General features: G+C 31.9%; 2 protein-coding genes, 1 non-coding gene and 1 pseudogene across 6 annotated transcripts; 2 read left to right on the top strand and 2 right to left on the bottom strand.

Annotated features, from left to right (window-relative positions):
• Positions 1-1,526: 1,526 nt before the first annotated feature.
• LOC100791567 (protein SET DOMAIN GROUP 40-like) lies at positions 1,527-8,909 on the top strand (annotated as a pseudogene).
• Positions 8,910-9,769: 860 nt separating this feature from the next.
• On the bottom strand, positions 9,770-9,863 carry LOC113000960 (small nucleolar RNA Z103). The gene has a single exon (XR_003266263.1). It is a non-coding gene; the product is annotated as a small nucleolar RNA Z103 (small nucleolar RNA).
• Positions 9,864-13,637: 3,774 nt separating this feature from the next.
• Positions 13,638-19,001, top strand: LOC100792097 (sucrose synthase 7). Its single transcript, XM_003518313.5, has 15 exons — positions 13,638-13,984; positions 14,521-14,675; positions 15,034-15,226; positions 15,333-15,451; positions 15,535-15,751; positions 16,143-16,238; positions 16,331-16,504; positions 16,620-16,736; positions 16,842-17,008; positions 17,099-17,323; positions 17,421-17,987; positions 18,143-18,281; positions 18,375-18,454; positions 18,709-18,732; positions 18,814-19,001. Exons 1-15 carry the CDS (start codon positions 13,751-13,753, stop codon positions 18,827-18,829), a joined length of 2,523 nt encoding a protein of 840 aa, XP_003518361.2. The 5' UTR covers positions 13,638-13,750; the 3' UTR covers positions 18,830-19,001.
• Positions 19,002-21,148: 2,147 nt separating this feature from the next.
• On the bottom strand, positions 21,149-25,904 carry LOC100792628 (NAC domain-containing protein 86). Of its 4 annotated transcripts, none has more exons than XM_014769477.3 (7): positions 25,737-25,900; positions 25,307-25,529; positions 24,189-24,466; positions 23,441-23,794; positions 22,675-23,127; positions 22,072-22,156; positions 21,149-21,955 (listed from the first exon to the last, which is right to left on the bottom strand). In XM_014769477.3, the coding sequence occupies exons 2-7, from the start codon at positions 25,458-25,460 to the stop codon at positions 21,327-21,329; spliced, it is 1,953 nt and encodes a 650-aa protein (XP_014624963.1). In that variant the 5' UTR covers positions 25,461-25,529; positions 25,737-25,900; the 3' UTR covers positions 21,149-21,326. The 4 variants fall into 4 exon arrangements, with proteins under 4 accessions (XP_014624963.1, XP_003518362.1, XP_014624970.1 ...); XM_003518314.5 differs by having other exon boundaries at positions 22,072-22,135; positions 25,737-25,897; XM_014769484.3 differs by having other exon boundaries at positions 21,834-21,973; positions 25,737-25,904.
• Between the last annotated feature and the right edge of the window lie 819 nt (positions 25,905-26,723).

Below are 26,723 nucleotides of genomic sequence, written 5' to 3' on the forward strand. Positions count from 1 at the left end.
TATTAAACATGAGTTTAATAGTTAATAGTCTGTAAAATACTTTTATATCGTCATTTAATTATAATTTATCTTTAATATATTTTTTTAAGTAATTATCATAAAAATTGATGAATTTATCATAGATGATAAATTATAATTAGATGATAGTATAAAATTATTTTCATTAGTGGTGTATAATATTTTTTTCTATTAAATATAATGTATATTTAATTTAAACATATTAAATATAATTATTAAATATTATAAATTTAATACTAAAAATACCAAATATATATTTAATGGGGAATTAAATGTATAATATTAAATATATTTAATTTCGCATTAAATACATATTTAATATTTAATATATTAAATACAGTCATTAAATATTATAAATTTAATATTTAATATGGGGTGATATTGTTTTTGAAAGAAAAAAAGGTTATGCAGTCTAAAAAGTTTTAGGTTAAATTATTTTTTTAGACTTTCTAGTTTTTTAAATTTATGATTTTGATCCTTCTGATTTTTAATTATTCCATTTGGTTCCTTTAGTTTTACAATTTGACAATTTTGGATCCCTAATTGATAAATTGTTAATTGATAATTGTAATTAATAGATTTGTAAATTTAATATAAATTAATTAAAAACTACTAATCATTAAAAAATTAATAAAAATTATTAATTATTAAATTTTTTAATAAATTCTATGAATTATTAAAGAATTTAATAAAATTTAATAATTAATTATTTATAGTTAATTTAATAATTTTATTAATCACAATTATTAGTAATCTATCCGGGGACAAAAATTATCAATTTATAAAATTAGGAAAATCAAATATTACAGTTGAAAATCAAAGGGATTAAAATTGTGGATTTGAAAAATTAGGAGGATAAAAATTGTAATTTAGTTTTATATAATTATCCAATCACAATTTATCATGCATGGTAAGTTTATTGACATTTTAAAAATTATCTTAAAGTAATTTAAACAATAATTTATAATTAACTGATACTGTAAAATTATTTTATAATATTAATATATAGACATTAAACTCGTAGTTTTTAATCTCTATTTTTTCAAATTAATTATAAAAAAGCTTACAAGAAAATTTGGTAATATTTATTTTCTATTTCACACAAATCAAACAACCCATTTTTTTATATTCTTTATAGAAAAGAAGGGTTATATACTAACATATAAAAAATTTTACATACTCATGCAATTATAATGAATTTATTAATTTTTAAAATAATTATTTTAAAACACGTCAAACAGCACAATGTAAAACTTTTTATATAATTAGTGTGTAGCCGTTAAATTCTTTTTTTTATCTGATTCTTTTTTTTATTTTCATTTACTTTATTTCTTTCTTCCTACTAAAATAAAATTAATAAAACTTAAAAAATAAAAATATTCAATAAAAAAATATACATCAAAATGAATATCTCATTATAATTTATAGTATGTTCTATTGGGTAAATTAGATAGTGGATATCAAATTTCCAAAATGGACCCGGATCCGAAAAAGTGAATCGGACACGAATGACGGCAGGTTCGTAAAGTGCGCAGGAAAAAGCGAAATCCAACGAGGACAACACGTGGACACAATCATCCAATCAGCGAAGGATAACCTTATCGTATGCCACAAAGCGGTGCCCAAACGGTGATGTGGGGACTGACACGTGGCGCGGTGTCATTGACTCCAGCAAGTCATACACTGATTTCGCCGCGGGATCATGGGATTAGTTTGGGTAATTTCGCGTAAAAGTGTGGGCCCTACCGGGTTACCAATTATAGAATTTTTGTTCTTTTTTATTCCTTAGATGGTGTTTAGTAGTGGAGTGGAAATGAGTCAAGTCAAATTTTATTAGGCTTGAGCTTCGCTTGACGTAAGGCTTGAGCTTGAGCTTGGCTCGTTACTTGTCATAGGCTTTTTTTAACGGCTCGGCTTACATAAAAGTTTGATCCACGACTATTTAAAAGTTACCAATTATAAAAATTTTGTTTATTTTTATTTCTTAGATGATGTTTAGCAGTAGGGGTGGAAATGAGTCAAGCCATGTTTTATTAGACTTGAGCTCGACTTGAGTTGAATACGTAAGGCTTGAGTTTGACTCATTACCTATCATAGACTTTTTTTAAAGGCTTGGCCCGACTTACATAAAAGTTTGGCCCACGAGCCTATTTAAAAACTTGCTTAAAGACGTCTTTGGTTAATTAGTTATTTTAAAACCTAGTGAAATCCTAACTAAAAAAAGAAACTTATAAAATTTCGTATAAGTAATGTACAAATCAAACAATAATTAATAAATAAAATCATATTGAATTCAAGTCGTTAAATCACAAAGTATATCAAAAGAAAATAAAAAAAGCATAATATTAAAAAATGTATGGATTAGAGATGATTTACACTAATATAGCCAAACAAAAATATTTAAATTGTGTAAAAATGTATTTACAAAGGTAAAAATGAATATAGCCTCAAAGAGAGCTATGCTTCATCCTCAAGAGAAAACAATACTAGAGACTTAGCCTTCCATTAACCAGTAGAAACGAAACTATGGATTGAAGCCGAAACGAAATTGTAGAAAACGAATTTTATTCTACGTGAACACTGTGCATGAACAATAATAAAAAAACTAGAATTCTAAAATCCTAGAATTATTCTCCTCTCCGAAAAAAAAACTCCCTAAACTAAAACCTTGGTGCTGCTATATAGCTCCTCAGCCCCAAAGCTTACAAATCTATTTTAAGTCCAAACCGGGGTAAAATAAAATCTAGATGAAAATAAAATCTAGACGAAATAAAATCTAGATGAAATAAAATCTGGATAAAATAAAATCTAGATGAAATAAAATCTGGATAAGATAAGATTTGATAAAATAAAGTTATTATTATTAGTATTATTATTATTAGTTAAACAGACCGATTTGTCAAGTTTAACAAACTTTTTTTATAATTTGAATTTGGCCTCTTTATTTAAAAAGACTTTTTAAAAAGTTTGAGTTTGACCTTTATAGTAAACAAGCTGAGCCGAACCTTACATATGCCGAGTCAAAGGCCCTTGACAAGTTGCTCGGCTCATTTCCACTCTATTTAGCAGGAAGAAGAGGAATAATATATTAGAAAAATTGTATTTTATTTTGTGAAATCCACATTTTTTATATTTTACCTTAATTCAAAATTTCTTTTATATTTTATTTTTAATTTTATTTAGTTCCTTTGAATCCAACGCACTCTAACTGGGCTAAATGGGACATAGTGGACCTTTGTGGGTTTGCATTGTACCCTAAGTAGTGGAAAAGTGGAACGAACATGAATATGAATTTAGAAAAATGCCCACGCGTTCACTCCAACATAACTTGACACGTAGTCAATTTGCACCTTGTGGATCTCATGAGTCATGGCATTGGATTAATTTGATTATTATTTGACTGTAGTTCTTATTAATCATTAGAACATTGGTTTAAGTTTTTTAAAAATATTTATTATAAAAATAAAAAAATTATGAACATCATAATTTTACATTTTAATAAAAATCTTGGATATTAAATTTATTTATTAATGTTCTAAGAACGGTTAACATTTGTGTATGATTATTTGACTATTTATAGAGGAGTCAGGTAAACTTTTGAGTTTATTGGTATTGATGCAGAGCTCCTGACACCTGGCAGTGTGATTAATGGAAATTTCATTGGTAGGGTCAAAATTAAACTTTAAACAATTTGGTACTTTAAGGTTTTTTGCAATTAATTAATGGACCTAATCTTGTATGTTAGTGGGAAGTGTTTTTGACTTGGATCTCATTAGCCATTATTTAATGGGAAAAAGGTAGATAAAAGCTGAGAGTGTTCAGAATTCGACTCGAGGTTGGTTAGATTGCTAGTCATGATTAAATTAAATAGTCAAAACTGAGCTATCCTTAATTTGTATTGAGGACCATCTCAAAACAGGTCTAAATCCGAATAAAGAAATGCTCTGGTAGGTTAGCATGGACGTGGTGATATTTTTATTATTTTCTTATCTTCGAAGTTGGTTGGTCTTTTGCCACTCCTAAGTAGTACTACATTTAGATTAGATTGCTAACTCCTTTTAGTGGAAGGTTGTAGATTAATCTTAAAAACAAGTAATTAATGTGGTTGGATTTGCTTGGCCATGATTATGTCTTTTAAATATAGATAGGAGTTTGATTTTCAAATTTAGGTGTATATAAAAACATTGATCGAGTTTATAAAAAACATTTATAAGAAAAGATGTAAGACGGATTATATGACTAAGGAAGGAGAAAAAAAATACTTATTTTTATTATTTCGAAATAAAAATAAGTATTCTTAAAAGAATATTTTTTTTGACTGAGATGATTTGTTTGGTTGAAAGAAAAGAAAATAAGATAGAAAAGAAAATTTTAAAATTTGAATTGAAAATAATATACAAGTAAAGAAAATTTTTAAATTTTGTTTCACAAGTCAATTTTCTTTTATTTTTTGTTTCTTTCATTTTTTTTCTTTAATCGAAAATAATTCATTATTCCTAATTTTTTTTCCTCCTATTTTCTCTCGAACTAGACATAGGAAAAGTTCCGTGCGCAGCTACTATGAGGATGGAGTAGGTTAACATTTGTGGGTTCTGAGGGAACCAACTAGGTTAAGGTTTTAGTGAGAAGAAGAAGAAGATAGAGCAGGAACACCAAAACCAAAACCTTGAAAGCTACTTATCATGGGCAGCACCTTGGAATATCAGACTCAAGAACAGGCACCAACCAACCTCAACACTCTCTTTCCTCATGTTTGGGTTCTTCTCTATGTGTCTCTCGTTTTCCTCACTCTGGCAGGTGCTCACTAATCCCTCTTATATTCCCTAACCATCATAGTTAATGTAAAGTTTGCATTGGATTTATCGCACGAACAATTTTATTACTCGGTGATTATTTCCCTCTTATTCTTGACATTTATTTTCTTGGGTAATTTGACAGTTAGTGATAATAATGTAAAGCTTGATGCTTTTGACTTGTTTCTGTTAACAATTTTTAACCCATTTTCGTGTATTGTTTGGAGAATGCTGCAGGAGAGGTTTGGGTGCTGCGAGAGACCTTGGGAGGGGAGAGATTGTTCTCAGAGTTTCCAAAATCTGCTTTAATGACAAGAGAGAGTGTTATGGAAGATGAAAAGCTCTGTGATGCTGTCAATAGACACTCTTCTCTCTCCCCGGCTCAGGTTTCATTCTTAACTGTGTTAGTGTGCTACTTAAGTGTGACAGTTCCTGTTGCTGGTTTTGTTTGCATTGTTCAATGTGATAAAGCCATTAGCTTTTATAGTATCTTTTATTGGGTGTGGACCAAACTAAATATTTTGTGTTCATGGTTGAACTTGGCTCTGAAGTCTGAACACACCTATGTAGATGTGGTTTCATCATTGTTGTTGTATTATTGTTCGGGATTCTTGCTTTTTATTGGATCTCCTATACTTATTAATAACTTCTAAGCTTGTGTATAATGCAGATGTTGATTGTTTGCTTGTTGTATGAAATGGGTAAAGACTTCTAGGTGGCATCCTTACCTTGTGCATATGCCGCAAACTTATGACATACTAGCCATGTTTGGTGAATTTGAGAAGCGTGCTCTGCAAGTTCAGTTTCTGTTAGAAATTTTTGTTTATCTTGTTAGGTTAGATTATGGCATCTTGAGTAATGATATTTATTAGCATTTCATTATTTCTTTGTTGAGTATTAAGAAATCATCTTTGCAACGTGATTATTAGGTGGATGAGGCGATGTGGGTCACAGAAAAAGCTATGCTTAAAGCCAAATCAGAGTGGAAAGAAGCTCATGCTTTGATGGAGGACCTCATGTTTAAGCCCCAGTTTTTAACATTTAAGGCTTGGGTTTGGGCTGCTGCAACGGTTAGTTGTTTTTTAGAAACCTAGCCTTTGAGAGATGGTAGACCTGTGCATGCTAAAAGTAGTTCATTTATAAACATTCAATTTTGTTTTTCTACACCATCTTTAATTTTCTTTATTTTAATTTTGGTTAATACTTGATAATACCAACATAACTCTCCCTTGTCTGAACCTGTACTCACATCTAAGAAATTGAAAGACTTATTTTGACTAATCTATTTTAAGTTGTCCTGCTTAAGTTAAATTATTTCAACTATAAGAAAAACCAACAAGTTTTATTGAATATTGATTAATTTATATAGATTGATACATCAGTTTCTGCCTTCATGTATATTACATGCCTTCAATGCCTTCATTTTATCATTTGGTCACATTTGAACTTTAAAAAATGTAGATATCTTCTCAGACGATGCATATACCGTGGGATGAAGCTGGGTGTTTATGCCTTGTGGGTGACTTGTTTAATTATGATGCACCTGGAATGGAGCCATCTGGCATTGAGGATTTAGAGCATTTTCTATCTAACTCTTCCATCCATGATACTAGCTTATTAAATGGAGATAATAATATAATGGTAGATGCAGACCACCTTGATTCTCACTCAGAGATTAACAGATGGTTGGTTTGAGGAAGATGTTAATGCATATTGCTTTTATTCTAGGGCACATTACAAGAAAGGAGATCAGGTATTACATTATTTCTAGAAATTTAAAATGGCATGTATATTACATGCCTTCAATGCCTTCATTTTATCATTTGGTCACATTTGAACTTTAAAAAATGTAGATATCTTCTCAGACGATGCATATACCGTGGGATGAAGCTGGGTGTTTATGCCTTGTGGGTGACTTGTTTAATTATGATGCACCTGGAATGGAGCCATCTGGCATTGAGGATTTAGAGCATTTTCTATCTAACTCTTCCATCCATGATACTAGCTTATTAAATGGAGATAATAATATAATGGTAGATGCAGACCACCTTGATTCTCACTCAGAGATTAACAGATGGTTGGTTTGAGGAAGATGTTAATGCATATTGCTTTTATTCTAGGGCACATTACAAGAAAGGAGATCAGGTATTACATTATTTCTAGAAATTTAAAATGCCATCTGTTTGCTTTCCACTTTTATTTTATATATACTTAAGGTTTATCTTAATTTTCCATTTTTTCAATAGTTTTTTGACTGATCTGTTTTCTTATGAACTAATAACTTATTTGAATGACTGGTTGTATTGTAGGCTGTAGGAGGTACTGAGTAATAGAGTCCATTTTCTGTCTTTTTTGAATTGGTTGTCCTTGGCTCAAATTTATTCTGTAGAGTAGACATAAAATGTTATGCTGTATCTATCTGATTGGGTAGTGCTTTGAAGCAGTGATGCTTGATGGTATCATTTCTTTGTGAAGAAAAGTTTAGTGAAGGATCACATGCAAGACCTTTTCTTACCCACAGTTTAATCCTCCCAATTAAGCCAACCCTTATTATTACAGATATTTAACGGTATCCAACCCTTATGTTAAATTTTGTAAGCCTTTACCACAAAATCTGAGTCTAGGAACCCTTATCAGTTATAGCCCTGATTGGATTTCTAGAAACTGTTGTTGTCTTATCTTTAAGTTTGCGTACAACCATGAAAACTAAAGCTTCTAAAATGATGAGCACAAAAGGACCCCTGGGGGCTGTGTCTCAGCAGTAAAGACTCATTTGCTGTTTAGCACTAATGTCATGGATGCAGTGAGCAACCTTTATCCATTTATCTTTGTCTACCTGCTCGTTTACTACAACATGGTACAAGTTGGGTTATAGCTGGGATTGCCTATAAAGCCTTGTGCCTGAGGAATGGCTTGAGCCAATCAATTTATGATTCCCCCCTAGGCCACTATCAGTGGAGGTGTTTATTCAGTAGTATTGTGTGATACATATGGCCCCTTCACAAGACAGTAGATCCACACTATAAAAAAGAGTTGAAAGACAGGTTTATATTTAGGATATGGAGTAGGAAATGTAACTGCTGCTAGGTTTACATATCCAATTCAACATGTTAATATTACTGATTTCTTTTCCCAATAAATATAAATTTAATTCGTTATAAAACCTACCTTGAACTAAAATTCTCTAAACTAAGAAATAATCGTTGCTTGTCTCCTGGATGCAAATTATCAAATTTTGCAGGGACTGATTTTCTAATCCCTACTTCCATTTGAATATTTTCAATATGGGTCACAAGTTCCATTCCTGTTATCACTCTTCATTCTATTGTTTAGAAAATAGGGAATTACTAATTACCTTGTTTTCACCAGGTTCTATTATGCTATGGAATTTACACAAATTTGGAGCTTGTTGAACACTATGGATTTCTCCTACAAGAAAATCCAAATGACAAAGTTTTTATCCCTTTGGAACCTGCTGTATATTCTTCCACTTCATGGTCTAAGGAATCACTCTATGTCCATCACAACGGGAAGCCTTCCTATGCTCTACTAGCTGCACTGCGGTTGTGGGCAACCCCTCAAAACAAGAGGAGGTCTGTTGGACATCTTGTGCATTCTGGTTCTCAACTGTCGGCAGACAATGAAATTTTCATCATGAAATGGCTGTCAAAAACTTGTGATGCTGTGTTAAAGAATCTGCCAACATCTATTGAGGAAGACACCTTACTTCTCAATGCAATGGATAATAGTCAAGATTTTTCTACTTTCATTGAGATCACAAAGCTAATGTCTTCCAGGGATGAGATTCATACTTGCTTAGAAGCACATAAAATGAAGGATGCTCATAGTTTTAATGATGTAATTTTATGTAGAAAAGCAAGAAGGTCCATGGACAAGTGGAAATTAGCTGTCCAATGGAGGCTCAAGTATAAGGAAGTCCTTTTTGATTGTATATCTTATTGACACTTGAGTCTATGTAAGAGAATCTAAATCTTCACCAAAAAAAACGTAAGAATCTAAATTGGTAACAGTTTGACATAGCTGCACGTTCCAAATTTCTCCGTTCAATTTTATCCAACATTTTTACTTTATTGTCCAGCACTTTCTTGGTTAAGATTCTAGTTTGCAGAGAATCCCAATCCAACAAATTCAAAATAAAATTGTTTAAACGCTTCTGCACACGGTAAAATGAGCTAGAGTAACTCATCTTGGATCAGAGCATGACACCTCCAATACCTTTTGAATTCTTGTGCTAGTGTAAGATACGATGGATTTGCAAGGGAGTCTAAGTAATTGTCAAAGTTTTGGCTATGTCTAGCCATTTAGGTGTTAATAAAAATTATTGTAAGGGATCATCACCTTAATTTTCAATCCCACATTTTGCATTTAAATTTAATCTTGAAAAAAAACAACCATTAGAATTGCTTTAATTTCAAACTTTTTCACTCAAAAGTCAAAACCTAACAAACATAATTCTCCCACCATTGAAAATTTAAAATTTTAAAGCCTCAAACCAGGGAAAGGATTCTCTCTTCATAAAAATTAAATAAATAAGATCAATTTGTACAAATTTTAAAAAGAGACAGACGCAATTTTGATTATATTCTCATCAAATCCGGCCTGAACATCTATTTATTAATAAAGAAACAAAAAAATGATATCTATGTAAAAAAAATAACAAAACAACCTAATTAACACACTATAATAATTAAAAAGTTTAAAATATAAATTTGAAAAAATATTAAGAAACTAAAACTACCCTAAATCATAATTGGGAAATAAAAATGCATTGCGTCCAATGTCCATCAATCCCATTTGAATCGCAATCTCTTAGAAAAAACACGAATAAAAATTGAAAAAACTTTACTGAAATAAACCAGAATCAGTTAAGTGGTTATGATCGAAATCAAACATTTGTGCGGCGGAAGAACTAATTGGCAATGATGTTACATGAAGAGATGGATCAGATTTATTTGGCTTGGTTTCTCAAAAGAGAAAAATCGCACAGTTTGTTCAGCGTCGATCATCTGGGGAAAAAATCATCACTTCCATCTCCACATCATGATAATGCACATTGCAATTTCGACACTTAATTATCACACACATGATTTTCGCATAAAAATCGGGACTACAGTTTGAAATTTGAACACGCTCTAATAAAAAAAAAAAAAAAGGAACGGATTTTTATAACCTAAAGTTGAAATAACTCTAATGGCATACAAATTCAAATGCAAATTTCACACACAAATAAGAGAAACCGATAGACCTAAACTAAACTAATATGCCTATGAGATTGTAATGCGAATAGTATTTGAAGTTGGAAGAAAAATTGCTATGACAGTGGCGAAGGTGAGGCCGTATATATATAAGGAGGGGGAAACCCTAATTTGAGGTTGGGAGAAGTTTCTAGTTCCAATTGTTGTTCATAAAAGCGAAGGGGCTTTTACTTTCTGCACCTTCCAATTTGCTTCATGTACCTCCAAAATATTTCAAATCAATAGACAAAGATGTCCGTTTCACCAGGCACCACTATTCCAGAAAAGCTATTCTGAAGAGTAAATTATTCTCAAATAGATTCTAGAACATGATTTTCGTATTTTAGAATAGTTATTTTGGAATAGAATAACTAATCTGGAAACCTATTCCATAATAAGTATTCAGAAATAAAAAAATAAAAACAAAAAAATAGGAGGCGCAGGAAGTTAAAGTCGAGCGAAGGAAACGACCCTTTTGCTGCAGTCCAATTGCGGATTCTATTTGCACTAGTGAGCATGACTGGCCTGTTGCATTAATCCTGTTCAATTTGAGGTTGAATTAAAAATTTGATCCAATGCATTTTGAGAATGAATTTGAGTTATATTTTAGATCATCTTGATCCAGTTTAGTGTTTTATATTTTTTTTAAAATTATAATTTTTTTAATAATTGTGTATTAATAATTAGAAAAATATTTAATAGTTAGTATTTTATATAACAATATTATAATTATAATGATATATTTATTTTAAAATTAAGATATATTGTAAAATATACTTAAGTTTAAATTTTATAGTTTTTCATCATACAATTTAATTATACACAATATTAATATTGATATATTACTTTCCAAAGTTGGATTAACCTAATCTTATCTCATATTTTTTGAGTCTTAAGCAGGTGAAGTTCAAATTCAAATAAATGAAACCATAAAAAAAAAAATTTAGGTCGAGTAGTAGAGACAAAGATAAACTTGTCCCAACTTACCTCATGCTTTCCCCTATTTTGCCCCTCCAGTTTTTTCTCTTCATTCTCCTTGCACACTTTTTTGTTTCTTTTTTTCCGCAAGAATACCACTTTGCAAAAATTAGTTTCTTGAACACATTTCTAGACCAACCCTACTAATTACACTACGTAATGTATAAAAAAATCCATATTATAGAAACTAGTTTCTATTTTGCAATGTAAAAATTATATTATAGAAATTAGTTTTCATACGATCTTCAAGAAGAAAAAAAGACAAAAGAGATGGTCGGGGGAGAAAAGGAATGATGAAGGTGAGAAAAAGGATGAGCAAGTGGAGTGGGGGAGGCTGTAGAGAGGGGAGGAGAGTGAAGGTGAGAGGGAAGAATGAAGAAGGATATTTTAGAAATATAAAATCAAAAAGTAGGGGTGTGAAGAGAAAAATACATAAAGGAGGGTTCAGTCTCCTTTTGCATTGACAGCCCAATTGATTGAATCCAAAATTCAGTAATAATTGGGCTGATTGAGCATCTTAATACTAGACCAACTCTTGAATAGTTCCACACTTCCATTCCAGTAATGAATTTAATTTGGCATAGGCAAAATTGCAAAATTGCAAAATTGATCCCTCATTTTATCTCCAGTTACGGATTTGGTCCCCTTATAATTTAATTCACAAATTTGGTCCCCTAGTTTTATAAATCCCTGCAAAATTGGTCCTGGAAGCCTGATTTGGACGTTGACTGCCACGTGTTAATGCCATGTGTCAACGTCTGAGTGGTTCCCTGTAAAGGCTTCATTTTTTTAGGTAAAATTGCATTTTTGGTCCCCCAGTTTTACTCCAATTTCAATTTTGGTCCTCCTATAGTTTAATTCACACATTTAGTTCCCCAGTTTTATAAATCCCTTTATAAATTGGTCTTTTGAATGGTTTAGCCACTGGTGCTAGAGACATGGTAGGTCTTAATAAATCTCGCACTTCTTTTTATCGCAAGTTTTTCACTCACTTGGAACCTAGAGAAAAATCACTCTTTGTCTCTCTCCCACTTCCGAGGTTGTTCAATTTGGAAAAGTGGCGCATGAATCCCAACCTGGGTTTGAAATTTTCAGATCTCTTACTTTAATAGGTTCTGTAATAACCCCCTATTTTTTTCTTTTTTTGCTCCCCCATGCGATATTATATGTATACACTCGCTTAAGTGGCCTATGTATGACAATGGTATTTTTGTTTGAAATTTGAAATACAACTTCTCTAGTAATGAAATTTGGCTGAATTTATAAAGTGATTTATAAAACTGGGGGACCAAATGTGCGAATTAGATTATAAGGGGACCAAAATCGAAATTGGAATAAAACTGGGGGACCAAAAGTATAATTTTACCTACAAAAAATGAAACCTTTACAAGGAACCACTCAGATGTTGACACGTGACATTAACACGTGGCAGTTAACGTCTGAGGTTAACGGTCAACGTCCAAATTGGGCTTCCAAGACCAATTTTTGCAGGAATTTATAGAACTGGAGGATCAAATTTGTGAATTAAATTATAGGGGGACCAAATATAAAATTAGAGATAAACTGAAAGACTAAAAATGCAATTTTACCTTTGCCTTAAATAACCAAATTATTACAAGGGACAGAAATCAAGCATTCCTCCCTGAATGGTTCCTCAATGCTACACACTCTGCCACGTAGGATGAACTTCTTTTTTTACTGCTACGTAGGATGAACTTAAATGACCCTATATTTTCATTTGGGGTAGGTTACACAAAGCCACACTCTCCAACACATTTTTTTTTTCAAATACATTCAATAAATTACAAAGTTAAGAGGGTTCATTAAATAAAAAATGAGAGCTCCCAAAATTTGTACTCTAGTTTCTAAAAGTTTATCAAAGTATGTATTTAAAAAGAGAAACTATTATATGATTTATGGTTAATATCAATCTCAATATCACTTGTATTTATGTTTCTCATTAACTAAAAAAATTAATAACTCGTAATGTGAAGATTAATCTAAATGTTATTTAAAATCACTTAATAATTTTTTTAAAAAAATGTGTTAGAAGATTAATCTAGATCATATTATTGAGAACCAATCAGGGTGTTTCCTAACTTAACATTAATTGAAAACATGATTTTTGTTTCAACTTAATCTCGTTTTTAATTATCTTATCAAGTTCAAATAAAATTGACTCCAATAAAAAAATGCATGTAATTTTTAAAAAAAATATTATTTCTCTCATTGTATAAATAAATTCAAACGTGGCATTAATAATAGGTGTACTCTCAGTCTGACTCACTAAACACTCCTTCGTCCTCCAAGAAAAAGAGAAAGCAAATGCCGTGAAGATGGCCATCTTTTCATATTCGTTTTCTGTTGATCATCATATGGCACCCAAAGACAAAGAGAAGAAAAGAATGATTCCTATAATTCCGTGATAGAAATAATATTCACACACCTTCCTTCACTTTTTAAAACAATGAAAATCTCTTCTCAAAACTCAAACATTCTTTTCCTTTCCCTCCGAAGCAAATATTCCTTCTCCAACTCATGCACTTACACCTAACTATATCAAAGCCTTAAAGTTATTATAATTCACATGACATACACATAGTAGCCATGCATATAAATTGAGACACATCTATTTGACCACCAATCAAGACCTATCTGAATTTCAAAACCTTAATTAACATTTTCTCTTTTGCTTTCTATGTTTAAATGGCTTCTGCACCAGCCTTAAAACGCACAGATTCTGTCGTTGATAATATGCCTGATGCATTGCGGCAGAGCCGGTACCATATGAAGAGGTGCTTCGCTAAGTACCTTGAAAAGGGTAGGAGGATTATGAAACTTCATCATTTGATGGAAGAAATGGAACTAGTTATAGATGACAAAAGTGAAAGAAGTCAAGTTTTGGAGGGCATTCTTGGCTTCATATTGAGCTCCACACAGGTTCTTTGTTTTCACTCTTCAACTTATATATACACGGCAATAATAAATAAATAAATAAAGTGGTCACATCATTATCAACTACGAACTTTTAACTTTGATTATCAAAGTATGATTATAAGCATTTAGTATATTATTGGTGGGAGAATGCACTGATATACATGAGGTCATAGATTCTAACTTAAATGCGACTCTTATACAAAAACCAAAAGAAAAAACGTTAAATATATTGTTGAAAAGTCTGATATCGTCAGCCTCAATAGTCAATTCCTAGGATTATTTATTTATTGGACAACTTCTCTTAACCTAAATTTAAGAAGAAAACTAACATAATATCAAGAGTTTATAACCATATTGCCTTTTCCTATTTTGACAAGCATTAATAGAGGGAGTGTTGCTTTTAACATCAATTAGTTTTAAAATAACATCAATAGATAATTTTGATATTGTTAGAATGAGTGCTGTTTCGTTATATGTTCCACATTATATATATATAATATTGCCAGTGGATTTTAATGTTGTGCACCTGAAACTTGCAGGAAGCTGTTGTTGATCCACCATATGTTGCCTTTGCAATAAGGCCTAATCCAGGAGTTTGGGAATTTGTAAAGGTGAGCTCTGAGGACCTTTCTGTTGAGGCTATTACCCCCACAGACTACCTCAAATTCAAGGAAAGGGTACACGATGAAAAATGGTACATCATTTATCTTACATTGTAACCTTCTAATCATCAACGTTCATCAATATCCTCCTTTTCTCCTCTCTATTTGCATTTTTTTCTTAAGCTAAATTATCATTAGTACCATTGACGTGGCATAATTTCATCACATTCTTAATTTTTTACTCACATATTTATCCAATTAAATGTAAATAAGACGCATTAGAATACTTTTTGACGAAATTTTTTCATACTGCACTTACACGTGGAAGATCTAGTGTAAGTTGAACACTTGGTGTAAAATGGTCAAATAGTATAGTGTTGCCTATTCCATCCAACAAGAAAAATTCACTTGAACTATGCTTTTGATGTATAACTTGGCTCCATATTGAAGGGCAACCGATGAGAACTCATTTGAAGCAGACTTTGGAGCATTTGATTCCCAAATTCCTCTGTTAACCCTCTCTTCTTCAATTGGAAATGGACTGGAATTTACTTCCAAGTTCTTAACTTCAAAGTTAACTGGGAAATTGGAGAAAACACAGGCTATAGTGGACTACTTGTTAACATTAAATCATCAGGGAGAAGTAAGTGAAATAACATGAGATTAAATTCATAAATATTATATTACAACACCAAAGATATACCATATAATATAATATTCATTTTCCTTTTTGTCATCTACACTGGCAGAGCCTGATGATAAATGACAGCCTTAACTCTGCTGCAAAGCTCCAGATGGCACTTGTAGTGGCTGATGCATTCCTCTCGGGACTTTCCAAAGACACTGCATATCAGAATTTTGAACTAAGGTAAAGATTTTATTATTTTTCTATAAAAGAGGCCAAGGATACTTGAAGTTTTAACCCAACGGTAAGACCAAATTCATTGACAGGTTTAAGGAATGGGGGTTTGAGAGAGGATGGGGAGATACTGCAGGAAGAGTGAAGGAGACAATGAGAACTCTATCAGAAGTACTCCAAGCACCAGACCCGATGAACTTGGAGAAATTTTTAAGCAACTTACCAATAATATTCAATGTTGTCATCTTCTCTGTTCATGGTTATTTTGGGCAAGCAGATGTTCTTGGCTTGCCAGACACCGGTGGCCAGGTAAAATTCTAACCATTAGGAATAATTAATTTGATTATAAGGATAAGTTGATAGAAATTGTTCACCATGTAGCAAGGTCAATAATGTTTTCTAATTGAGAAATGATGGCAATACACTTTTTTGAACACACTCTACTATTGATTGAATATTACACAATTTTGTGGAATTCACTTCTATTTTAATGAGTTTTACTCGTGATTTTGTAATTTCAATAAATTTTAACCAATGTTAGAAAGTGTATTAGAAGTTCTTAACTAACACTCCTCCTTTATGATATCATCATGTCAAGTGCTATTTCTATTAAAAGCGGGAAAAAACTGATGTAGTTAAGAGATGGCTCAAAAGCAAAATGCTTTTTGATTTCTAATACTCATCGAGAAAAGTACAACAGGTAGTTTACATATTGGACCAAGTCAAGTCTCTGGAAGCAGAGTTGCTTCTGAGAATCAGGCAACAAGGGCTAAATGTGAAACCTCAAATTCTTGTGGTGAGTTTCATGCAAAAGGAATGAAGAATTATCTCTTTCTATATACACTTAAACTTACTAGAATCTTAAGAGTATGCTATTGATCTTGATAGGTAACAAGGCTCATTCCTGATGCTCGGGGAACCAAGTGCCACCATGAGTTGGAACCAATCAGTGATACCAAGCACTCCCACATTCTACGTGTGCCGTTTCAGACAGATAAAGGAATCCTGCGTCAGTGGATTTCTCGCTTTGACATTTACCCCTATCTTGAGAGGTTTACTCAGGCATGTATAGTATAGTATACCTGATACCTGATTCAATATTCTTTAACTGGTATCTATTTTCCCTCTTATGAAGTTTCCTTCTGAGTTATGACCATACTTTGATTCATATTAATAGGATGCAACAGCCAAGATTCTTGAGTTCATGGAAGGGAAACCAGATCTTGTTATTGGAAATTACACTGATGGAAATTTGGTAGCATCACTAATGGCTAGAAAACTTGGGATAACTCAGGTCGCTATAACTTTGTTTAAGTTTTCCTTTCAACTGTTTTTGTGGCTGCAAGTATATGTCTTTTTTCGCTACGTGTACTGATTCCATAGCTTGATTGAAAACCAGGGAACTATAGCACATGCTTTAGAGAAGACCAAGTATGAAGACTCAGATGTCAAGTGGAAAGAGTTGGACCCCAAGTACCACTTCTCGTGTCAATTCATGGCGGATACAGTGGCAATGAATGCATCTGATTTCATCATAACCAGCACATACCAGGAAATTGCTGGAAGGTTTGCTCAAATAGCCTTACACACATGTTAATGAGAACAAAGTAGTACCCTAAAATGAAATCTGAATTTTTTTTAAGTTGATATTTGCAGCAAAGATAGACCTGGACAATATGAAAGTCATGCTGCATTTACCCTCCCAGGGCTGTGTAGGGTTGTTTCAGGGATAAACGTGTTTGATCCGAAGTTCAACATAGTCGCACCAGGAGCTGACCAGTCTGTGTATTTCCCTTACACAGAGAAAGAAAAAAGGCTCTCTCAATTTCACCCTGCCATTGAGGACCTTCTCTTTAGTAAAGTGGATAACATTGAGCATATGTAAGTGACCTTGTTGCACTGTTGCATAGTAACATTTATGAATTACCACATTCTTCCAATTGAATGACTTTCACTTTTCGAATTGTTATGGAAACAGTGGATATCTAGCTGATAGGAGGAAGCCAATCATCTTCTCAATGGCAAGGCTTGATGTTGTGAAGAACTTGAGCGGGTTAGTTGAATGGTATGGCAAGAACAAGAGACTGAGAAATTTGGTGAACCTTGTAATAGTAGGAGGCTTCTTTGACCCTTCAAAATCAAAAGATAGGGAGGAAATGGCAGAAATAAAAAAGATGCATGACTTAATTGATAAGTACCAACTCAAGGGTCAATTTAGATGGATTGCTGCACAGACGAATAGGTATCGCAATGGAGAGCTCTACCGTTGCATCGCTGACACAAGGGGAGCCTTTGTGCAGCCTGCTTTGTATGAAGCATTTGGATTAACTGTCATTGAAGCAATGAACTGTGGCTTGCCCACTTTTGCCACCAACCAAGGAGGTCCAGCAGAAATTATTGTTGATGGGGTCTCCGGCTTCCACATTGACCCCCTCAATGGAGAGGAATCAAGCAACAAAATCGCTGATTTCTTTGAGAAATGCAAAGTGAATCAATCACAATGGAATGTCATTTCTGAGGCTGGATTGCAGCGCATAAATGAATGGTAACCAACTTATCATATCATACCATTTCCTTAGCTTCAAGCTTGTACAGTTATTATTTAACAATTATGTTACACCTTTGTTTAGTCAACATTCCCTTTTTTATGCATCAATGAGAAACTAAATTTCAAACGTGTTACATGTCGTTGTCTTATAGCTATACCTGGAAGATTTATGCAAACAAGATGGTAAACATGGGGAACATTTACACCTTTTGGAGGCAAGTGAATAAGGAGCAAAAGGAGGCAAAGCAGAGATACATTCAGATGTTCTATAATCTTATATTCAAGAATTTGGTATGCCAATATTTAGTTTTTTAGACACATTCACCAATTACTGTGTTATGAGTTTCTGAAAAGGTAAACACTTTTGATATGTAAATGTCACAGGTTAAGACTGTACCTGCTCCTAGTGATGAACCTCAACAACCAGTAGGCAAGCAGCCGAGTCTCAAATCGCGTAGCACGGGGTATGTTACTCAACCAATAAATCATTCTCCATCTTTGTGAAGGGAAAAAATTGTTGAAGTTAATTGAAATGCTGGATATCTCCATTAATCCTTCCCCTTAACTGATTTGTTTCTGTGACATGCTTTTAAATTAGTCAAATTGTTACTTCATTATTTGTTTCTTAGCATGCACCTTTGTGCAGTTAAGAAAATGGTTTTCCATTTGATCCATGCTAACATCTTTTTTCTTTTTCCTTCTTGGTTTGCTGAATCAGACGTTCACAGTCCAGATTGCAAAGGTTAGGCTAATTACATAGCACTTAATTAGCTCGTGATTATTAGTTGTGTGTACTTACAAAAAATTACTTACTTCCTTTCAGGTTATTTGGAAATTAATATCTCAACCATGAAGCAAGTCAATTAGTACGATGCATCTTGTCACTCTGGATATTGATATTTCTCTGATGACCTTATATATATATTTTTTTGTTATTCATCAAACGGAGAAGCTCTGCTGTTGTTGAATAATAACAATATTTTATGTGATCAATAAAATGCCCTATGTGAGGAAATTTAAAACGAAGATGGAGCAATGTTTAATTTCACGTAGGAAGCTGAAACTTTGTTCTTAAACTGTAATAAAGATTTTATATGCTAACATCCTAAAACGAAACCCCGAGAGACTTAAAGATGTACATTATGTCAGTCTATCACGGATACTAATTTAAATAAAGAGAAGTTCTAGGAAGATAGTTTCCAATACATTTTTTTTAACTACAAAATTAAATGATATTCATTAAATATGACATAAGACTCACAAAATTTTATCATTTTTAATAAATTTGTCTCAATCAAAAGACTATGTTTCAAACCAATGAATACGAAAATACATTTTCTTTTTCTTAGCAAGATGCAATATATTAAAATAGGTACAAGGATACCTAAAACCCACATACAAGAAAAATACCAGAGAATGTAATAAAATTAAAGAAGGTTATTCGCTATTTGTCTTAGATGAATATTTGAATCCAATGTAATTGACTGCAAAATGTTACACAATTAATATAATAATTGATCAATCAAAAGTTATTGATAAAGATGGTTCAACATTTATATTAGATCACTTAATCAAGGTATGAGGATTTCTAGCTTAGATATGGAGTCACAATATTGCTTTATTCCAAAATGGATCCATCTAGTAGGGGAAAAATAATTAACTGAGTCAAATAAGAAACTCTAAATATCTACTAAATACAGAAAAAAATGCATAATAATTGATCAAGTATAATGATGTCTTCCCGTCTTCTTTAATCAAATCGATCCAAATATCCACATTTAGTGGGTCTATCTACTTCTCGATTATGTTTTTTCTCACCCATGATGCTCAAGGTCTTTTCTAAGAGATTCAAATCTAGTATTATTCATACTGACGACGTCCAGACTAGTTGATTAACACTTAAAATCCTTTAATAAATTATTATTATTATTTTAAAATATTAAAGATGAAGTTATTTGAAACATGATGTTGATTTGACATTTTAATATGACATATATAAGTTATAACAACCTGACAGTTATGAATTTTCTTAAAAAATGAATTACTATTTTTATTACTATATTTTATTAATAAAGTAAATATAATTAATTGTGGTTTGACATCTTATTCATTTTACGTTTTCATGAGGTACAGTTGATTTGTTACAACTTACTGATGCCAAACTTAATTAAAATCCACCGACACATAAGTATTTTATAAAAAAAATGCGACCTTTTCTTTTTGAGTTCCTTATTACATCGGATATAAAAGTAAGAATCAAATTGTCAAATTAAAATTAATTTTTACAAATTATTTTTTCTTCTTCCTAGTATATTTTTTTATTAATTTAAATTAAATTCTTTCATTCATTTTAGAGGGATAGATTAAATATTTTATAAGTTATATTATTTTTTTAGATTTAATTAAAAGTAACAGTTTTGGAAATTGATTCTCAAGCCCAAAATCTAGTTTCGAAAACTATTCTACCGCATTCATTGCAAATCGGTGGGAAGGTAAATAAACGTTCATTTTTTTGTATGGTGACTAATGGTCAACTTGATATTATCTGACTTTGCTCATTCTCTAATAATTACTATACGTACTGATTTAGGAGCAGGAGGTGAACTTCTAATATTCCTTTTGTTGGATTTAATCTGTTTCATCTTTTTAATTAATTAAGTTCTTCTGAATGTTGACATGAATATAGTTATCTGACTCTAAATTATTCAGGCATGAAGACTACAAATAGACTTTACAACTCAATAACACCAGAGAGCATAACCTCATGAAACTGCAAATATGCACTTTTTGAATAAATTCTATTTGGATGAAGGCCATCATATTCAAACTTATTACCATATTCATCCGATTGAAAACCTTAGGTGCACTTTTATTGGTCAAAAAAGGATAGTATGATCTTGATAAAACTTGGACGACCAAGACAATTATATTAGTGTAGTCACAAACTTTAATTTGTTTTAAAGGAGCCCATCAAGATTAAATTTTAAGAGAAGATTAAACCATTTAATGAAATATGTAGTATTGTAGAAAATAAATTTTTGCATGTTAAGGAGTTACATTATTGATGTGTATCGACACGGCAAGTTGTATATAAAATTTGAGTCGTCTTCAAATAAAATTAACAAGACTGAGAGAAGGAATTAAAAGTAAACATTCTATTTGTAATTTAGATTCAATACAATTAAGTCTTGAACAAAGAACAAAGTGATACTAAAGTAAAATATAACAAGTATATGGATACATCAGCCTCCTACTTAACTGGGAGAGAAGCACAATTTGAGCGTTCCCAAGCTAATTCCTCACAAGTTAGAGACAAAAATTAAATGAATTAAGAGATCAAGGGTTAACTACCATATTCTGGCTAGCCCACATGGTACAAAAAGCCAAAGATATGGTGAGAAAAATGCCTATTTTCTTCAAGACTGCACTTAATTCTTTCTCATGACTTTTGACACCAACAAACCAATTAACCTCATTATTTGACTCATTCCAAATTTCCACTTCTTCCTTCAAATAAACACAATGCATCAACACAAGTGCAAAGACGAATACAATTGCACTTGCAATTGTCTTTGAAGGTTTTATAAGCTTCCCCATCACATAGGCCTTAACCTTATTCCTTAATGAAGACCCTTTGTTCTCCATTATCATTAGCATTGCCTCTGCATTCTCTACATAATGATTGTTATGTGCCATCACTGAATTGATGAGGTGAACTTGAACAGTTTGTGAAGGAACTATTTGGTGAAAGAATGTCTCCACTACTTGATGAGTCGAAACTAACATTCCATGATTGACCTTTATTTCCTCAACGACCTCAAAGCTAGGAGAACTTGAATAATCATCTATGTTACCATCTTCTATGAAGTTCTCGTTAGGGCCATCATTGTCATTGATGAAGCCCAATGAGAAATCGTTGATTTCAGTGTCGTCATTGTGCTCCTTGTTGCTATGTTGCTCAGATTCTGATCATCCAGCAATTACTAGAAGATTAGAAGTTTGCATAAACCATTATCATTTACCGAAAAAATAAAAATAAGAATAAATCCAAGCAACCATGCATGGGATTCTTAATGTATACCTTGCACCTCATTAGTTTGGAAGCTTGAAATATCTTCTATTGGGACAATCTTTTGTTCTTCCATCTGTACGTCCAATTGGTCAGACTAACAATCATATAAACCTATTGATCATTAATAAATTATAAAAAAAAATTGACTCATAAAAATCAAAGATCATGTTAAAAAATTTAAAACAACTCATATATTATGTTGAACTAACTGAATTAGACTAAATATTTTAAGAGACCTCAACAAGGTATCAAATTATACATTTGATAGATTGACACTTTTAGGTTAAAATATAACATTTTAGTATAAAAAAATATAATTAATAATAATAATAATTCAGAGAAAAAATATTATTTTTAAAAATGAGAAAAAATTAATGGTAAATAATTTTTTCAATTCAAGGGATAAGAAATAAGACATACAGTGAGTGTACACACATGATTTCAATCCCTCAAACAATACCGTTAAGATATATATAATTCATTTTTTATTTTTTTTTGCAATAATAGCCTTAAGCCAATTCATACAGTTTTCTCATTGAAATAAAATCTGAAATGGGCTAATTAAAATTCATGTAGCAAAGAAACTTGAACAAATAAACAATATTAATATACCTTTTGTAAATCTTCACTTGACATTCCAACCCATCTTAAATTCTCCACCATCCTCTCTGCCTTAAATTCTTCATCCACATCTCCGATCTCTATTGTCCTTGTGTTTGCATCTTCCCATGTTTTGTCAGCATACCTCATTGAGCTCATTCCATGATTTGAATGATTGTAATTAGTGCCAACCATGAAGGTAAAATCATCTTCACGAGGAGCATAATTATCATTATTGCCACCCCATTCCTGCGAGTAGTTGGATTGATTTATTAATTCCTGAGAAACTTGAGCAACTGAAAGAATTTCCTGCAAGATATCTGTTTCAGTTCTGCTTCCTTGCATGGAACCGGAGGCTTGTGTCATTTTCAGCTCTGAGATTCCAACTTGAGGGAAGTCATCCACCTCCAAAGGAGGCAAAACAAACCTATGCTGCATCCTTGCATACTCTAGTGCTATATCCACCTTCAAGTTAATTAAATCAAGTGTAAGAGGAAAGATAACATTAAGCAAAATTAGCTTAAATACATTTTGTCTCTAAATAGTACTATATATATTTTTTAGTTGTAATTCTTACAAAATTCAAAATATTTATTTGATTTTATTATCTGCATTTAACAAAAATATTGGGGTTTTAGTTTTTCTCACTATTAATTATAAGCACATATTTTGTAATTCTTAAAAACTAAAAATGATAATATCTAAATTACAGATCTTTGTTTGCACTTGCATGTATTCAAATATTTAATTTGGACAAAAAAGAAAGTTGTGTACGTACCTTAGATGGAGGGTATGCTATGGCTCCAAATTTGGAAAATGAAGAAGTTGGAAGACTAAATAAAGGGTCTTGTGATGAGAAGTGTGACCATTTCTCATGATCCCTTGTCATGATCCCACTATTGATTGTGAGAGAAGTCTCGTTTCCCATGTTGTGTGGTGAGCAAGCATCCACCGGCATAAAATAATTTGTGCTATCTAAATCTTCGCCCCTTCCTTCAGGGTATATTTCAATACTTGATGAATGATCACTTGTAATTTGGTTGGCATTGGGAACATTAACATAGTGATGCTCCCCAACTTTTGGAGGAATCACTGCAGTCTTCTTGACCACACGGCAAAGAGCATATGAATCCTGAAAAATTACATTTCCCAAAATTCAAAAGAGAGCCATATCAAGAATTAAAAAAATATGCTTAGGGATTAGACATCTATGGTGGAAGGGAGAAGGAAAGAAGAAGAAATTGTGGATTTAAATCTCTGTCACTGATATTTTTAATAAAATTAATAAACTAGCATCTATAGATTAAAAAAATGGTATAAAATTTTATCCAAAAGATACACTACAAAGAGCATGGTTAACGCAATTAATATCTTTTTCCGTTTATACTTAATACTCTATATTATATATATGAAGGATTTTGATTGTACGTGTACGGTTAATATGAAGGACTATCATCAGATAAATTTGTATCTATATACGTAAAAGAAATAAAATGAAATGAAAAAAATGAAGAGGTGATGAATACCTGCAAGCCTGAATTGGTTTCGCATTCTCTCTCATCAAGACGGTATTCATGCATAACCCAATTTGTACGAGAGCCATGGGGTGCTCTTCCTCGATAGTAAACTAGGGTTTTCTTCATGCCCACAGCCCGAGCCTGGGAATTTACTTTTCTATCCTTCCCCGTGGCCTTCCAATATCCAGATTTGGTTGCACGGTTTGTTCTTGATCCATTTGGGTACTTCCTATCTCGAGGGCTATAGAAATACCACTCCAAATCCTTTCCTGGTAACAATGATTTCCCTGTAATTTTTTTTAAAAATGGTTAAATATTCAAAATTGATTTTAATATTTTCATACGAACATGAAGTAAATTATCATACACATTCTAGCGAAAGTAGCAAAAAATTATTATTTTTAATATTGAGTTTTTTTTTTCTTCATATTTCATAGTTTTCACGTTAAATTCGTAAGGTGATAAAGCAAATGGCAATGGGAGAATAAGAAACGCAAAGTATATTGCATGGGAGTCGTGTATAAATGTATTAATTGTATCGCGTACAATGCAATCCTTTTCTTTATCATACGCTTTTTGACTTGGGAATCTACTATTGTCTCATTACTAGTTTACTACTAATCATGACGGTCACAATAGGAACCCTAAAAGGTGAAGGGACCATCCTCTTTAAAAGTCTTAAGTACAGTCCTTTCCACCATGCATATATCACATTAGATATTTTATGATAAAGCAGGAAAATATACTTGACCGAGAAAGCAAGTATGTGTTTCATCATCACTGAATAAAGATCGGAAGCAAATCTCAACAAAAGCGCGTGCCCACTTTTTTAAGATATAGTTTTTTGCACTCTAATAAGCTGTCCAAAATCATTAAGGAATAGTGATTTACAAATAAGCGAAAAAAAAAGAGATCTTTTATTAAAACTCCTCTTGATGATGTTAAAATTTGCGCGTCATCATGGGATTTCCATATCGTCAATGTTCAAGACTAAAGTCAACAAAATAAATTTTACATATAATATGGTGCTGGATGGTGTATTAGTTAGAATAAGATCGAATTTTACTAGCCAGAAAAATAAAACAGTACAATATATATATATATTTAATAAGCATCTAATTAATTACCTGGCAAGTCCCATGGTTCACACTTATAGAGATCAACTTCAGGTATGATCTCTAACTCAATCTTTCGGCCATTGATCTTTCTTTTAAGGTAATAAGCAACAAGTTCTTCGTCTGTAGGGTGGAATCTGAAACCGGGAGGCAAAACAGGTGCCATGTGTATATATTTTTATATATATATACTTTGGACCTCCTTCTTCCTCTTATAGCTAGCTATCTAAACAACCTGCAATATCAATGAGTATACAAAGCCTCAATTACAAGTGATGAGATCACCAAATTATACAAATCAAACCCTGCCATGCATAAATTAATCGTTCAAGAATAAAACCAAATTAGCAAATTAAAACAAACATAAACTTTTTTAATATATACAATATGACAAGTATATATATAGTTATAATAGAGAGGGGAAGAAATAGCTAGCAAAGACCTTAGGGAAGAAGAAGATCCAAAGTCAGAAAGTGGGAGAGACAAATTAACACAAGGACGAAATGAGAAGCAAAGAGGAGAAGGGGTGGAATGTGGGGCTTGCTTGGGGTTTTATTAAAGAGGACAAAAAGAGAAGAAGAGAGAGAAAAAAAAAGTTGGATGGGGGTTGTCACCCCTTGATCTCTTTTTCTTTTTTTAAGTACTTTTTATTTGTTTTTATGATCAAATGGATGGATTCCTGTTATCTTTGCTATCAAGCTTGAAATAATGCCTATTTACTAATTAATTAATCCATGGGCAGCTATATAGATTAATTAATTAATAAATATTATAATGTTATAGTAATTCTCTTCTCTTAATTCTGCACACATTGATCCTATGCTTCAAGCTCGTTCTTTCTTGGATTCTGGGCCTATAGCTAGCTATTATTCCAAAGAAGGATCTTACAATAACCAACATTAACGTGATGAAAACTCTTAACAAAACCAACTATGGCGGCTGTACATAACTGAACAAACGGTCCTTTCACATTTGTTGCCAATCATTCTCTAAGCTTTATATATTTAATTGCTCATTATTTTTTTTTTCGTTCATGTGGACGATTGGTTATTAATAACCTTGATTGAAGGTTGTTTCAAGCATGATTAGTTGTTTACATTCGAATTATAATAATGTTTTCGATGAAAAATTTAATCTTATTAACCATAAGAAACACGTTCGATGTTGTTATACTTGTTTAAACGTTTGGTAAAAAAATTACTTATTTAAACGTTTACAATATGACTGTACGTATTATATATACACGCCAATATTTTCGTATCCTCATCTTCTGCACGTAAAATATAATTGACTGTATTTACGAAATTGGGAGTTATTAATATTAGTAATATTTACGAAATAATATTACTATCGAAAAAGAAAAAAAAAATAATGAAAAGAAAAGAACAAACTAGGTTTCATGTTTTAGTTTAAGCACTGGCTATAGACA

Source organism: Glycine max, chromosome 2 (genome assembly GCF_000004515.6).
Source record: "Glycine max cultivar Williams 82 chromosome 2, Glycine_max_v4.0, whole genome shotgun sequence".
NCBI lineage: Eukaryota > Viridiplantae > Streptophyta > Magnoliopsida > Fabales > Fabaceae > Glycine > Glycine max.